This window comes from Cyanistes caeruleus, chromosome 7, assembly GCF_971803275.1.
Source record: "Cyanistes caeruleus chromosome 7, bCyaCae1.hap1.1, whole genome shotgun sequence".
Lineage (NCBI taxonomy): Eukaryota > Metazoa > Chordata > Aves > Passeriformes > Paridae > Cyanistes > Cyanistes caeruleus.
The window spans coordinates 36,224,562-36,239,468 of NC_141707.1; the positions used below are offsets into that span (position 1 = coordinate 36,224,562).

The 14,907-nt window shown below is 40.1% G+C and overlaps 1 protein-coding gene across 1 annotated transcript in view; it reads right to left on the minus strand.

Annotated features, from left to right (window-relative positions):
* LOC111931766 (von Willebrand factor D and EGF domain-containing protein-like) overlaps positions 1 to 14,907 on the minus strand; it is a 166,790-nt gene that overhangs the window by 88,875 nt on the left and 63,008 nt on the right. Inside the window, exons 8-11 of the mRNA XM_086896604.1 lie at positions 13,873 to 13,946; positions 8,104 to 8,374; positions 5,418 to 5,596; positions 886 to 1,829 (exon numbers count right to left, since the gene is read on the minus strand). Of these exons, the coding sequence (XP_086752730.1) occupies positions 886 to 1,829; positions 5,418 to 5,596; positions 8,104 to 8,374; positions 13,873 to 13,946 (1,468 nt within the window). The remainder of the gene's footprint in view (positions 1 to 885; positions 1,830 to 5,417; positions 5,597 to 8,103; positions 8,375 to 13,872; positions 13,947 to 14,907) is intronic.

Consider the following 14,907-nt stretch of genomic DNA (forward strand, 5'->3'; position numbering starts at 1 on the left):
TGACCCTGGACGTGACCTTTACCTGTCCTAAATACAGAGAAACCTATGTATCACAGAAAAAGGCTTTACATTTGGGATGGGTTAAGAGAGCACACCTTGTCATTTCAGTTTAGCTGAAGCACCGTGGCTCCTTAAGCTGCAGGAGCTCAGCTGTATGGCTGAGCCTGAAGTCCCTCTGTCACTTCAAGAGTGAGCTTATGTGGTTTGCTGAGGCAGAGCTCGCATTCTGAAATCACCACAAACCTTTCTGCATGAGCTTAGTTTAAAGAACTCAGCACTCACATGGCACATGGAATCACCCTTTGAGAGACTGAGCTGTAAAGATGAAACAAACCCAGTGGGACAGTCTTCTGTCTAAATGTAATTCATGAATATTTGCAGAATCAGGTCTGCAGGTTCGAGTATGTCCTGTAGCTATTTGATGGCTTTGGAAGGGTTACTTGTTCATTTTGTCACTTTTAATTTTGTTTTGTTACTAGTACAGTGTTTGAAATTAATGTTCAAACTTTATCCTCTGTTGACCAGGAAAAAAAGAAGAAAGACATATCTCTACACTGTTTACATGAATATTGACCACAAGGTGAGCAGGACGCTCCTTTTTTTTGTGAGAAGCTCGCTTGTCAGCATGCCAGTGATAGATCAGATGTAAAGAAAATCACTTCTGCAAAACCAATTTGCTAAGGGGCTTGTAAAATCCATTTTTAAAAAGTTACTGAGGCAAAAAAGTGAAGGACCAGCCAACCAGATATTTTGATCGGCTCTTCAAGGTCAAAACCTGATTACTAATTCATCAAATGCTTTACTGGTAGCACTGCTTGAAGAGCAAACAACTCCGTGCAGATGTTCTACCTAATAATTCCAATATGGAAAGAATGCTGTACTTACTTTTGGCAGTGCTGCAGTCGTAGGAGCTGTGGCCTTCGAGGCACTGGCAGCCCAGTTCCGTGCAGTGTCCGTGGCCGTTGCAGAGCGCGGGACACCGGAGAGCAGTGAGGATTTCCTCCCGGGCAGCAGATGGCTGGTTTCCAACAGGGAACTCTCTGTTCCTGTTTCCCAGCACTCTCCTTTCACACTCATTTTCCAAAAGGGCTATCAGTGCCCTCACCCAAGCCACGTCATCTTTGAGCTGCAGGTCCAAAACGCAAATGTCAATCGCTTCATCCAGGTGTTTCCCTAGCAGGCCTTTACACACCAAGCCAATGGTGGATTTTGCAAGAATTTGGTGGCAAATCTCCTGAGCTTTGGTGGCAGTCAGGCCATTGGGAGTGGGCCATGAAAGTGGAAATTTCATCCGTACCCCTTCAAAGTAGTCCTCGGGGAAAAAATACGCAAAGCTCTCTGAGTCTCTCTGGGCTGGGCCATGCAGCGGGTGAAAGGAAGAGTATTCATAATATTGGTCTTGCCTCTTTGCTTTCCTTAGGTCTCCTGCTGGTTTGGTAGAGCTAATGGAACTGTTTCTAGTCACAGAAATATCGTGTATGAGGGGCTTTAGTGGGACCTCGGGGCTTCTTCGCTTTTGGACTGATTTAGAAAAATGTCTTTGACCAAAAGGCTTGGTTGGTGGTTTCCCATCTTTTCTCAAAGTTGGCTGTGTTTCTGTGCGAGTGACAAACTCAGATGTAACATCCAGATATGGGATTGCAAAGCTTTGATCCACATGGTCATGATGGCAACCAGAGGGCTCAGGGGAAGGAGTCTGAAAGGCATTCTTTGTGTTTGCCACGGGCACAGGCTTGGTGCTCCCCTTCTGGCATCTGCAGAAACTTTTCCTTTCCTTCCTCTCAGAGGGTGCTGGAGTCCTGTCAAATAAACTCTTCCCTGGAGGAATTCTGATTTAAAAATAGGAAGGGATTAGAGAGAAGAAACTTCCAACATGTTAGTCTATCATACAAGGAAACTTCCTTTCCCTGAGGCTGGGGTAAGCATGAATTCCCAATCTACGAAAGTACTTGAGAAAATGCTGAAGTTTAACTTCTGTTTTCTTTAGTCACTTTTACACTGCCCTGCTTGAGTTGTCCTCTGTGTTTTCTAGCACTTCATGGAGACTTTTTAGTACCAGATGTTTAAGTGGTTTGCTGGAGTGTTGCCTAGTTGCTTGACTTCTCTTTGCAGGACTTTCTCTGAGGTGCAGGTTACCCTGTGTGTATTATACATGAAATAAGGTCTTGGATGTGTCCCTAGGTGACCAAGCTAATTCTTGGAGAATGACAAAACGTCATATTTGTTTCAAATCCTATACTATGAAATCATCTTTATCTGTGTGCCTGTTCTCTCCTTATCAACAGTTTCCTCTAAGATGTAGATTGCTAACTTTTTTTCTTTTAAATGTCTCCTCCCCCTTTTATTTTATTTTTTTTTTTTTTTTGCATACTTCATTTCATTCTTTCCTTCTACTTGAGTTTTTTTGGATTTTTTTTCTTTCAACACAAAGCAGTTTTCTATATTTCTATAGCAATCTTCTATTGATCATAGGGCTAGACTATCTTATAAGCTGAGATGATTCTCTTCCCCCTTTTAAATTTAGTCCTTAATGATGGATGAACTTCTACAGAGTTCAGTTTGAATAAGCAGCCATGATTTAAGTTTCTTTAGAAATTTCATATCTTTTACTGATCTTATTTGTGCAGCACAAGAGAAATTCTAGAGCTTCATAGAAAAGGAGGTCCCAATATTTGGCAGCATGTCATCAGCAGACAAATTTGAAATAGCACCAAAAATTTAAATTATTTTGGCATTAATTTTGTCTTGCAGCCAGAATTTTGGGGTTTCAGGAAAGTGAAAGCATTCGCCAACATATCGGAGCCAAACACTAGATACTGTTGTTGGAAATTGTAATTGCTTTTATCCTATTTTCTAAAAATACATTTAAAATGGCATATCTGATATTACTATTTTGATCATTGACACTATCATAACTTTCAAATAAAACATCTCAGTGACACTGGCAAAATGAACCTATTTGTTCTCCTGAAACATGAACACAAACATTTATGGAACTGTTTTGCCCAAAGTGTGGGCTCAGCAGGAGACAATACGAGACAAAAGGGTGGTTTTCATGCTCATGGTGACAGCAGCACAAGCTGTTCTATGCTTCCCTATAGTCTAGGAAAATAAAACATTTTTGATGATTGAGAGAATTGTCCTTTGGACAACACATTTTAGTGTCTGAATGAGTGTCCTTCACGCTCCATTCCTCTGGTTCTAATAGAGGAGTTATCTGCCCCTGAATCTTCCCTGACTCAGCATCAAGTAAATTTAAACCTAGACTAAGGCAGCAGAAGTAGCTCCTCCTTTGGTATAATACTGCATAAACTAGAGGACATTGTAAATGTAATTTATTTAATAAAAGCAATAAATCTACCACATAAACTGGTCCAGAATCAGGACAGAAACTTAACACACCAATGAAAATTTCAGTAAGATGAAACTCTTTTGCCTTGATATTTTATTGAAACAAAATCCTCTGTTAATTATGCATGAAACTAATTACCTTCTTTTGGTCAGCCCCTGTCTACAGAACAGGGGTGCATGATGTGGAAAGAATGGAAACCCCATCCTTCCTCACAGCCATGCACATACCAGCAGCTCCTCACTGAGCTCAGATGTGCCCTCTGTCCCCTGCATGAGATGACCAGACTATCATTCCTCTGAGCCACCTACTATAATCCAGGAAGAACTAAATAAAAGTTTTTCAAACTGAGTTGGATTCTATTATAAAGTGTCCAAAATTTAACAGCACTTCTGCTGGTTTCTTTATATATTTTTAAATGTTTGAAAATTTTATTTTGCCTACTTAAATCACGTGTTTTAAAATTAATCTCTTCTGTGGTTGCTATTTAGTGGCTGGGAAGCTCTGGTGTTGTTTTATTGTTTAAATTTTGTGTTGGAAAGCTGGCATGTAAAACTGATCCGTGTGTGCAGAGCCCTGCAGCTGCCTAAGAGAGGTGGGAGCCAGGGAAAGCTCTGCACTGCCAGATGGTGGGCACTCAGACTAGCTTCAGGTGCTGGAGAAAACCTAGCACACTTTCAGGGTTATTTAAACTGAAATTTAAAAAAGCAGCAGAAAAATCACCCTCTAGCTTTTGTTTTTCACTGGGCCGTTTCCCTGTGAGTGGATCAGAGAATGATCCAGTCTCCTCTGGAGGTGACCTTAGTTTCTCTACTGGCTTGTTTTTGTAACCAGGTTCTGAGGGGTCCTTGAGAATCCATCCTATGGAGTACTGTAAGATGAAACTCACCACCCCTCTTGCCCTTCTCACTCAGCAGGAGCTTCTGCCTTCCCTGAAGAATCTCCATCATATAGCCCTAGAAAACTTCTCAGTGTTTCATAAGTAAATTCCTTTGCACTGCACTTTGGCTTCAGCTCTTTCAACAAAATTGCTTTGAGCAAGTTCTCCCAAGGACCCTTTTAGCCCTTTTTTTGGGTAGTGAGTTATTTGTTCTTGCACCAAGCTATTTCTCCACCTGCCTTCCCAGAAGCAATCTCTGACTGATTACCACATTATTAGGATGTTAATTATGGCTGTTGAATTCTAAATAGTAGAATTTACAATGACAGGCCAAAATAGACATTAGATAGCTCACTGAATAGAACTAGAATATGGCAGAGGTGTTTTTTTTTTATTTTCTGAAGTGCAAGAAGTCTAAAAATTCATTGTTCCTATAGGATTGTGCTGAGCTCCCATGTACGGATTAAGTCCCATAGTACAGTGTTTTGCCTTCTTTTTCCTTCACAAAACAGGCTGCACAAGCAAATACATTTTGGTTTTAGGAACACCTATTAGGCATGTTTGAAGTTCAGCAACAGGAATTAAAATGTGGGCTAGGGATAGAGACAGGAATAGGGATAGGGACAGGGACTGTGACAGGGACATGTCAGAGAGTCAGACTCCTGGCTCTGTTTCCAGACCATCTGTCCCAGAAAGTACAAGTTTTCAGAGCTCACTGTCATCATTAGTAGAGTTGATATTAAGTTTTAGCATGGTACATATATTACCAGACTTTGTCAAAATGTAACATTTAATCTATATTCACATATTGTAATTAGTGTTCAGGAAAAAAAGAACAAGAGAAATACTAAACCCTTAATTAATCCCTATTGTCAGCTATCTACATTTTCAAGTGTGGGTGAGAGCTTTATTTTTTTTAACAGCTGAGAGGGATCTTAACACAGCTGTTAACATGACATGACTTGTGAATAGAAAATTTCTCTCTTGGTGACTGCTGATGTGTTTTGTGCTGACTGAAAATTAAACCCCTGTGCTGCTGGGATGGAGATGGGTCTTCAGGCTTCTCCCTCAGGTTAAGCAGATCTCCCTGTCAGGTCATTAGGGGAGTGTGTAATGAAATTAACCCATCAAGACGGTTTGAAACACTGCTAAGAGCATCCCCTGGGTGGGATCTCTCTGGCTTTGTACCTCCACTCCTCTATGAAGTCTTCCTGGGGCACGTTGCTGAGGTCATTGTGAGCCATCCCGTCAAAGAGGCCACACAAGCCCCGGGTGCTGTTGAAGTCCCTGCCCGCTGTCCTCACTGTCACACCCATTCCCCACTCGCTCAGGTCCGCTCGAACAAACGCTCCCGAAGGGAACAGGATCTGAAGAGGCAGAAAAAAACCCAAACAACCCAGTGAATTGAAGCTCTTACCAAGATCTTTATGCAATAAAAAAAGTCTCTTTCCATAAATGAAAATATCAAAGCAGGATGTTAGTGATGGCGGAGGTAATTTAAGATCACTTAGAAACACTATAAATATTTATTTGTGCTATTATTTAGCTTGCTTTCAGATGCCATGGCATTAATATCTGATAGCATTACATAAATGTATAACTGCATGAGTACTTTCTTCTTAAATTAATATTTGCATCTATTGAAGTTCTCCCTGTGGTAAGTTACCAGCTAATTTTTGAAGCGTCTTCCATGACAATAAGGCCACCCTTGTGTCTTTTATATTAATAATTTCACAATAATAACTTTTTTTAGAGAAACTGCCAAGATTGAAAAACATCTTTCTTCCTTCTGAACAATCGTTTCATTTTCCAAGGCTGGATTATCCAGAAAATTATTGTGTTTTAAAGTGGATAAAGCGATTTTCTCATTAAAGGACTAGTGGTAGGCTTACACTGACCTTTAAAAAGAAAAAAAAAATCTTGGCAGGGTTCAAAACAAGAAGTAACTTTGTGGATAATGGATTTTTCAGATTGGTTTACTAACCAAATAAGAAAAAGAAAAAAAAAAAGCAAAAAGAAAATATCTGCTCAACTGAAAAGTATTTTTTTATTTGCTTTATTTTTACAGGTAAAAAGAAAATAATTTGAAAATTATCTGGGCCTTAAGAGGGAGCAGGAACACACTATCCTGATAAGTAGCCTTAATAGTTTCTTTTTATCCAAAATTAAACATTTTCAGTTAATATTAAAAATATATTAGAGTTGCAAGCATCTCATTACAATAATTTTGAAATAAGTATTTTCCTTTTTTAAGTGACCCCTGCCTAAATATAATTTATTCATCCAAATAATGTCCTTTGTTTTCCTTTCTTTTGGGTGGAGATTTTCTGGTCCATTTGGAGCTCCTCCCCATCAGATCTATTCATATCTGTGAAGGAGTAACAAGCTCATATCTTTATTCTTGTAATTGAATCCAGAGTTTACTCTGAGTTTGGCTTCACTAAATTATAATTCTGCCCATTTTAGTTCCCCATTACTTCAGGCTTTTTCTAGAGGCCTGTGTGTAAAAGCCTTGCAGTCAGAACTGCATGAGCTGTCCAGATTAATATTTCCAGGTGTGGATTTATTTCGGGAGTTTGGAGGGCTCTAACCCTTTCCTTTCCTGCTGCTCTGGGCAATACATCCCACCTGGATTTAATGCTGCTAATTGAGGCTTCAAAGAAGGTTTTTTGAGACCTCAGTTTGCAGAGTTATTTAGTGCCTGGTTGCTGGAAGCTGCCCCTTTGCATGACCTCACCCCGTTCCAATCCTCCTTGAATGCTGTGGGAGACAGTTCCCAGGCTGCATGAGGATAATGATGGACAAGTGCTGGGAGAATTGAGATGGACCCTTCTCAGTGGTGTACTCAGGGATTCTGTTCTCTGCTGCACAGTGCCTATAGATTCCCACTCACATCACAGGAGGATTCATATTGTGTCCCCACTCTGCCCTGATTTGTTTCCCTGAGTCTTACCTCAGGTGTAAATGAGAATAGGGATTCCATGCAAAGATTATCCTAGTAATAAAACAGTAATTATATTGCATTCAGTTGCAAAATGAAATGACAGCTTGATTCCTGCTTTTTCTCTATTCTATAATTAACAGACTTTCAATTACTACCTTCCTGAGATCTATTCCAAGTGAGATCACAAGGAGAGCCAAGCACAGGCACTTCCTGCATCATTCTGGCTCTGCCCTGGACCAATCTTCATCCAAAACATTTCATGGCAATAAATCTTGATGATACAACTCTAGGATAAAATGATTCTCTTGGCCATAATTTTCGGCTCTTTTCCTTACCAAAATCCCTGGTGCAGCCTGCTCTTATTTTTCCAGCGATTTCAGTGGATTAGTGTTGATAAGCGATACTTATGCAAAGTAAGTTGTGGCCATATATTTGTTTAGGCAAATGCTTTATGTTACAGCAAATGTTGCACATTTGCAGCCCATTTTAATAGCTTTTGGAGACTCTCTGGATCTGACTAATAGCGTCTTACTGCTCCACTCAAAAACTCTATTATTCTGCTACCTGGGATCTTTGCTTGAATATTTATATCTTGAGCTCTGCAAAGAAATTTGCTTCATGTGATGTGGCTGGGTAGTGGCTGGCATAAGCAAACAGGCTGCTGTGCTGCAGAGAGTAAGTAGTGCTATCAGAGCTCCACTGTGTCGCCAAGAAATTTCCAGAGGTATCTGTTTAGTTTTATTTTACAGTTTGTTAAACCAACACTTTAACCAGCTACTTCCTTCCCTCTCATTTTGCGGTACATTTGACTGCAGGTGCTCTGGTGGCTTCAGATATTTTCGTAGCAACTTCATTGATAATTCAGAAATATTAAACGCGTGTTTTCAAAGCACAGCCGCCACAAGAGCGCTCAACCATCCACGCACGTACTGTTATTTTCCTGCCTCCGTAAGACTTCAGGATTTTGACTTGTGGCGATGCCTCGGTGCTTTTGATGGTCAGCTGGGGCCTGCTGTCCTGGAAGTGGCCATTGCAGGTGTCCAGCAGCACGGTGTCACCCCCTTCTCGTGCAGCTACGCCACAATTGCAGGCGGTGGCGGAGCGGTGGCCGCCACAATCCCACTGCCGGATGTGCACCTCGAACGCCCGCGACTCGCTGCGGCACAGCAGGAACGTCCCGATTTTATAGCTGTCATAGCGCCTAAACAGCCACAAATCAAAAACCAGAGAGGGTTAGGGAGCCTCAGCAAGCACCTGCGTTGGGTGTTCGTTGGAACTCGTACAGCAGTGATTAGAGCAGCCTGGTGTCTGGCCTTGGAGGAGGGACCCATCCACACATGGGGAAGAGTTTCTCTGGCTCTGTATCCAAGGGAACGCCACAGCAGTTGTTAGCTGGAAGTGCCTAAGAGTTCCTGTGGAAAGCAGGAGTTGTGTCCCAGCTGCTGCCATGGAAATGGGCATGGATAAAACGGATAAACATTTGATATATAGCAAATGGGAAGAAGTTTCCTGCCTTTGGGTCTTAATAAATGTATTTTGGTTCTAACTGGATGCTTTTAGATTGTGATGTTCTTCAAAGGGAAATCAGTGCTCAGATAACCTGTTCTGTGACTAATCACCAAATTTTACAAGTCTGGCTGTGGCTAGTTAAAGGCTTCCTATGAAAATTTGGGCTTCTACTGAAAGCCAGCTCAAATGAAGTTTATTCCTCCCCCCTAACGACTTCCCTGTAAGCACGATTTTCACACTCAATGGATCAGCAATCAGCACAAACCAGCGTGGAGAACGATTTAAGACTTTCATTCTTTTCTGCAAGGAATGTCCCAGCTCCATCTGGTGAGGCCAAGAGCAGGATAACTTTAATAACTTTGCAAGTGTTTGCCCTCTACATGAACCATCTGGAACCTCTGGGGTTTCCACAACTGAGGCTTGTGAGAGGACCCTCTTCTGCTTGTTCTTTGTGCTCTCGCTCCATAAACTTGTCTAATTCTCACTCTGTTTTTTTCTGTTATATAAAAGGAAATAGTAGCCATATACTTAATATACGCTGTTGATGTTTTCTCCCTATAAGCCAACAGCTTCCATCTTTAAAAAAATGGATTATTCTGCTTTCTTTTAAGGCACTGTGATTAGTTTTAAACATGATTTTTATGAAATTAAGCAATATGGAAACTAAACTATAAGCTTATAATAATAAGCTTTATTCTTTCTACAATAAAGAAAACATAAAAATGAATGTATAAAATGCTTCTGCTAAATAACAGGATTATTTTTAAAGCAGTGCCATATAAACATCCACATTTTTTAGGCCATTAATGCTTCTTAAAATGATGAACAAATGGCTTGTGAACTGTGACTTTTTCACATGTATATTTCTACATTTTGTTCTTCAGAATAAAAGCTGTAGATAACTTTGTAGCTTAAAACACAGTAAAAAATTTTAATTCCAACTCCTTTTCTCTAGAAAACATATCTGACTTTATCTTTCATCTTGAAAAACTTAGGTTGGCCATGAAGTGGCCAGATAAGATTTTGAATGGTTCTGTTTCATCCTATTTTCTAATCAGATACATAAATTCCTGTAGTACACTGCATAGATGCTGCTGCTAAGATTGAGCTGAACTTAGGACACCATAAAAAATAGATAATTTCATTAAACATCGAGTTCTTGCTCCATTTGGACACCTTTGTGGGGGAGAAAGAGGAGAGAGGATATTTTAGGAGAGCACCTTCCACAGTTTCCTTCTACAGGATCAGCTTAGGAGGAGAGGTGTTTAGGGAGGCTGGTGGGAAACAAGGCATCAGGTTGGCTGTACCCACACTAATCATCTCTGGCTGGTTTTGCATTTGCATATCAAGGGGAGCTATTTATTGCTTAATAATCCCTGACAGTGGACCCAACCCAACCCTCCTGGAAGTCACCCCGAGTTCTTCAATTAAGTCATGGCATAGCTTGCATAGCACATAAGGAACCTGCCCTGTGCCTAAATTAGAGCTTTCAGGCACCTTCAAATCAGTTGAATGGATAATTAGATGTAGTCAGGTAAACTTTTGTGATGTTTATACAGCTGTAATTGTGTTAATGATTCTTGGGATGATGTTGGAGAAGTTGCCTGTAGTAATAAATACCTGAAGCAGACCTAGAGCAGCTCTTGCATCAGGGAGTTCTTCATCTTCCTTGTGAACCAAGCACCACTATTTGTGTCTAAATCTCCCTCCACAGTGCACTTCCCATCCTGCCTCCTGACAGTCTGCAGCAATGGACAGACTGGGTGAAAAGGGGTTCCCTCCCTCCCCCTCTGTGTGCTTAGATTGTTTTCCAAGAGAGGATGCAAATTCTGGTCCCAGAACAAAGTCATGGCTTGAGTTATGTCTTTGTCCAAAAATTATAAAACACTCCTGAGTGGTTATGGCAGTGAGCTTCTATAGGAATAATTTATATTGGTAAATCATAAGAGAGGGACAGAAGGGGGTATAGACATATGTAAACAAATACTACCTAGTAGTGTTCAATTAACTCACACCCTGCACTTCCTCTTCACCAAGCTGCACTTCATCTTTGTGTTAATTCAGTGTTTTTTTAAGATTTTTCACCACAGCTTTGCCATCAAATGATTTGATTTGTTGACATGACCCTCCAGGCTCCTTCTTTCCTTGCTACAAGGAACTATTTTGTGGTAGGCTTAACTCTCTGAAGAGCTGGGTGATGCTGAAGGACGTTCCCTGTTTTCAGAGTGTTCATCCCATCACATTGCTCTCAGAGCAGATGTTGGATTGTATTCAGAAAGCACTGGATGCCTGGGGACAACTAAACTGCTGCAGACTATCAAAACCCCAGCACCTGGCAGGGCTGCTCATGCCCAGGACTTTGCTGTGAGGTCCTTTGGTGAAAGTCATTAAAGCCAACCAGAAAACAGTGCCATTTCCTTGGAGATAATATTGGTGGGATAATATGGATTAGTGTAAATTTTTGAGAAATCTGAAAAAAATCTTTTAACTTTTTTTTTTTTTTTTTTTGGTATGGTAAAATGCAAAATAACATAAATGATGTATATAGCTCCCCAATCAAAAAATATTCCCCTTTTTACTTTGGCCTAAAAGGATTTTCTGCATATTTAGTTTTAAGCTAGTACTTCATATTTAAGAATCTGCGATTTATGGCATGAAAAGCTTTTATATTTATAATGTGCCATAACCAGTAATGAGGGCTATACTTTTGCTTTACCAGGCTTTCACATTTGTTTAATTTAGAAGGTACTTTGCTATAAAAGGAAGTGCTCTCTCTGGATTTTAGCTGCTATAATTAACGTTATTTCACATCTACGCTCCAATATACACAAATTGATTGTGCTTATGCTGTAAAATATGACACATTCCTCTTTGATTTTCAGTCACTGCCTTTGGTGAAAAGAATGAAAAGATTACAAGATAAATATTCCTACAGACATATATTAGCAGGAGGCACAGCAAAGGGGAGTGTTATTAAGGAGTGGGAGTTGGGTATTTCAGTTGTCTAATGAATAGCTAACTGCCTCAGATTTAATGTGAGCTCACTATGTCAGATTAAAAACATTGGAAACAGCACAATAGAAGTTAAAAAATATGCTGGAAGTCGCTGTTTCAGTAAGAAAATGTTACTGCCAGTAAGAAAAGCACTTCCAGCCTTTTGATTTTTATATCATTTTTCAATGTTTAAAATTTATTCAAAGAACTATTTTTATTGAAGTTAAATTTTAAATTTTTAATGATTTTCGTTTAAATATTGAAACCACAAGAAGGTTCTCATTTCAAACACATTTTCCCACCACATTTCACATTTTCTTCCATGAAAAAAGGGGAATGCTTCACTTCCAGACCTCTGTGTCAGCCTTTGCCTTCAGATTATAGTTTTGTACCAGGACAGAAGGAGGAATTGCATTCCTCACTCATTAAGTACAGAGCTTTAAAATCATTTGCTAACATGGTAAAAATCTTTTTAGATAGGCAGCCAGAGAAGTTACTTAACTGATGTGTAATAAGGTAGCTTAATCATTATAATAATTGAAAGAGAAATTATTTACAATAATAAATGGGAATATAAGTAGGAGTAATGGGACTGTGAAATGACGGGTAAGAAACTTGGCTGAATATCAAGAAGTGATACACTTAGGGAAATAACCTAGTTATTGAGATGGAGGAAGCCCCATCAACGTGGTTCATTTAAAGCTGCACTGGACAGAGCAGTGATGAATGTCTGTCCACAAGGAAAAATGTGCAGTTTTTGAGGGGCCAAGCTGATCCTGGGTTTTTCCTCTTTTGAGTCTGTGTGTCTCTGAGGCAGGATGACACAGAAGGATGGGCTTTCCCAAACTCCCTGTGTCAAAACAGCACATAAATTGCTTAGAAACATTTCTGTGTGCTATCAACAATAGGATTAAAAAATGAGTTATTCAAATAAAATTGCTTTATTTGGTTTTACACCTTTTTTTTTTCCCATGGAGGCAATGTAAAAATGTGCTACATGGCTGGAAGGGTGTTCCCATTCCAAGAGGTTCTTTTCAGCTGTTTATAAATCCCTAAACACAACAGTCTGACAGCTCACTGTATGTTCCCAGCCCTAAATCAAAAGGGAGTATTTTAGAATATAAATGTATAGAGAGGTTTGAAATAATACTCTGATCTAGTTTAATATCCCAGAGTTGAAATAATTGCAGCTACATGAGACATGGGAATATCTTTGAACCTCTTGCAGCTCTAATGAAGCTTCCAAACTTGTATGAAACAAGTTGCTGACCACATTTAAATGCTTTTCAGCAAAGCAGAAGGGGGACTGAGAAACCATGGATAAGCAGAGCTAATCTCCTACCTCAGACTGCTCAATTTACTTGAAATCTTTGTTACAAGCAGATGTAACAGATGTGTAACTTTTAATGGAGTCACTGCCATTCTTGCTCACATTTCATCAAAAGATTTCTCCAGCTTTGACATCATTTCTGATGCCACCTCCAGAGCATGTTGGACTGAAATTGGGATATCAGGATAGCAGAAATTCACACCTGCCAAGCCCTTGTGGATGCTGCACACCCAAAATCATTGTCTGTGCCACCAGGGGGTTAACAGCAGAGTGACAAACTTGGAATGGCATCTGAAATATCTGCAACACTGGATCAAATGTGCCAGCTGCAAATTTTAAAAACTTCCAGTGATGCCAATTAGCTGGGATAAATAGATTAATGAATGATTAGGAGAGTTAAATGTGGAAAAGTTGAACTGTACAGTTCCGACTGACAAACACAAAGACACCACTTTGGCTAAGTAAGTCTTTAAGCAGCTTATTACTGGGTGATACAGAAGGACATCTGGACACTACAGGAAGATGTACAACTTTATTTTTGCGTTCTTCTCCTGATATTTGACACTTATAATTTTTGGACTTTTTTATCTGAGACATTAGAGCTGTCTTTATGGGTTTTTTTGGTTGTATTTATGATTGTCACAATGTGTCCTGGAGATTCATGGCACAGTCACATCACTCCTTTTGTTAAAAGGAGTACACATCTGGAAGGAAACCACGTGTGCCGCCGAAGGAGCACATTCCTCACTGTAAGCAAATTTGTTCAATGCTTTTTTGATATTTTAATGTAAACCCAAATGCATGCCACATCCAGAAACAGATAACTGCAGTAATTGAGCCAAATTATTTCAAAGTAAAATACTCACCATCCATCAAATGTGATAATGTGTGGATCAGTGAAAGAGTAGCAGTTCCCTGTTGGGAGGTCTCGAACTGTGACCTAGTTAAAATGAAATGTGCAATGAATACAGTCTACACAGCAGTTTTTCTTCATTACTGTTCCTCACAAAACATTAGGGGCAGGATTCAAGGGTTAAGTACAAACTACAATCTGAATTCTGAAACATGATTGCGGATGGGGACAAAATAGGCTTCTCTTTCAAACAACAGAGTTTAATCATAGCCAATAAGGGAGTTCAAAGTGTTCCTGTTCATCTGATGTAATGTCTTCCTTTATCTGGTAAAAGATGAAGTTTTTTATTAAAACTTTTTTCTCAGGAGCAGATCATTCACTGAAATTACCAGGAGAACAGAGTGCTCATTAAATTTTACTAATTTTAATGCTTGAAGTATGGTAAAAAGCTATGCTATAATTAAGTAATATTAGCACGTTTTAGTAGTAGCTGCCTGCCCCCTGATTTGACCTCAAATTTCCCGTTACAGCACCTGAATGGCTGATTTATCTATTTGACATGGATATTGATCAGATATTGATGAGGAGGCTCCAAATCACACTGCTTTATGTGGGTGAAACAGGAAAGGATCTACTACAGCTACAGAGCTCTTCATCTGCACCAGCCCTTGACTCCTTGGGTCACAGAGGAGCTGTGAGAGCCCTGCAAGGAGCAGAGGTGCCTGCAGAAGCCAGAGGCAGGGCTCTGAAGCTGTAACAGCTGAATCTCAGGCAGTGCTAGACCCACACTGCCAGGTCTGCTCCAGAGGGTGCTTGTTTTAATGGCTGAGCACTCTGCTGTCCAGCTCCCAAAAATGCAGGACTGGGTTGTGTAGTGATTTGTGGTTTGAAGAGCTCCCAGTCATACTGGTGGGAGTGATGGAGTGTTATGGTTTTCCATTATCCATCCTGACAGACTGATTTCTTGGCCAGGGCTGTCACTTCTTTGCTCTCTCCTTGCCCCTGAGGAGTCCAGAGGTGCACTTCAGTTAGTTCTACCAGGGTCCAT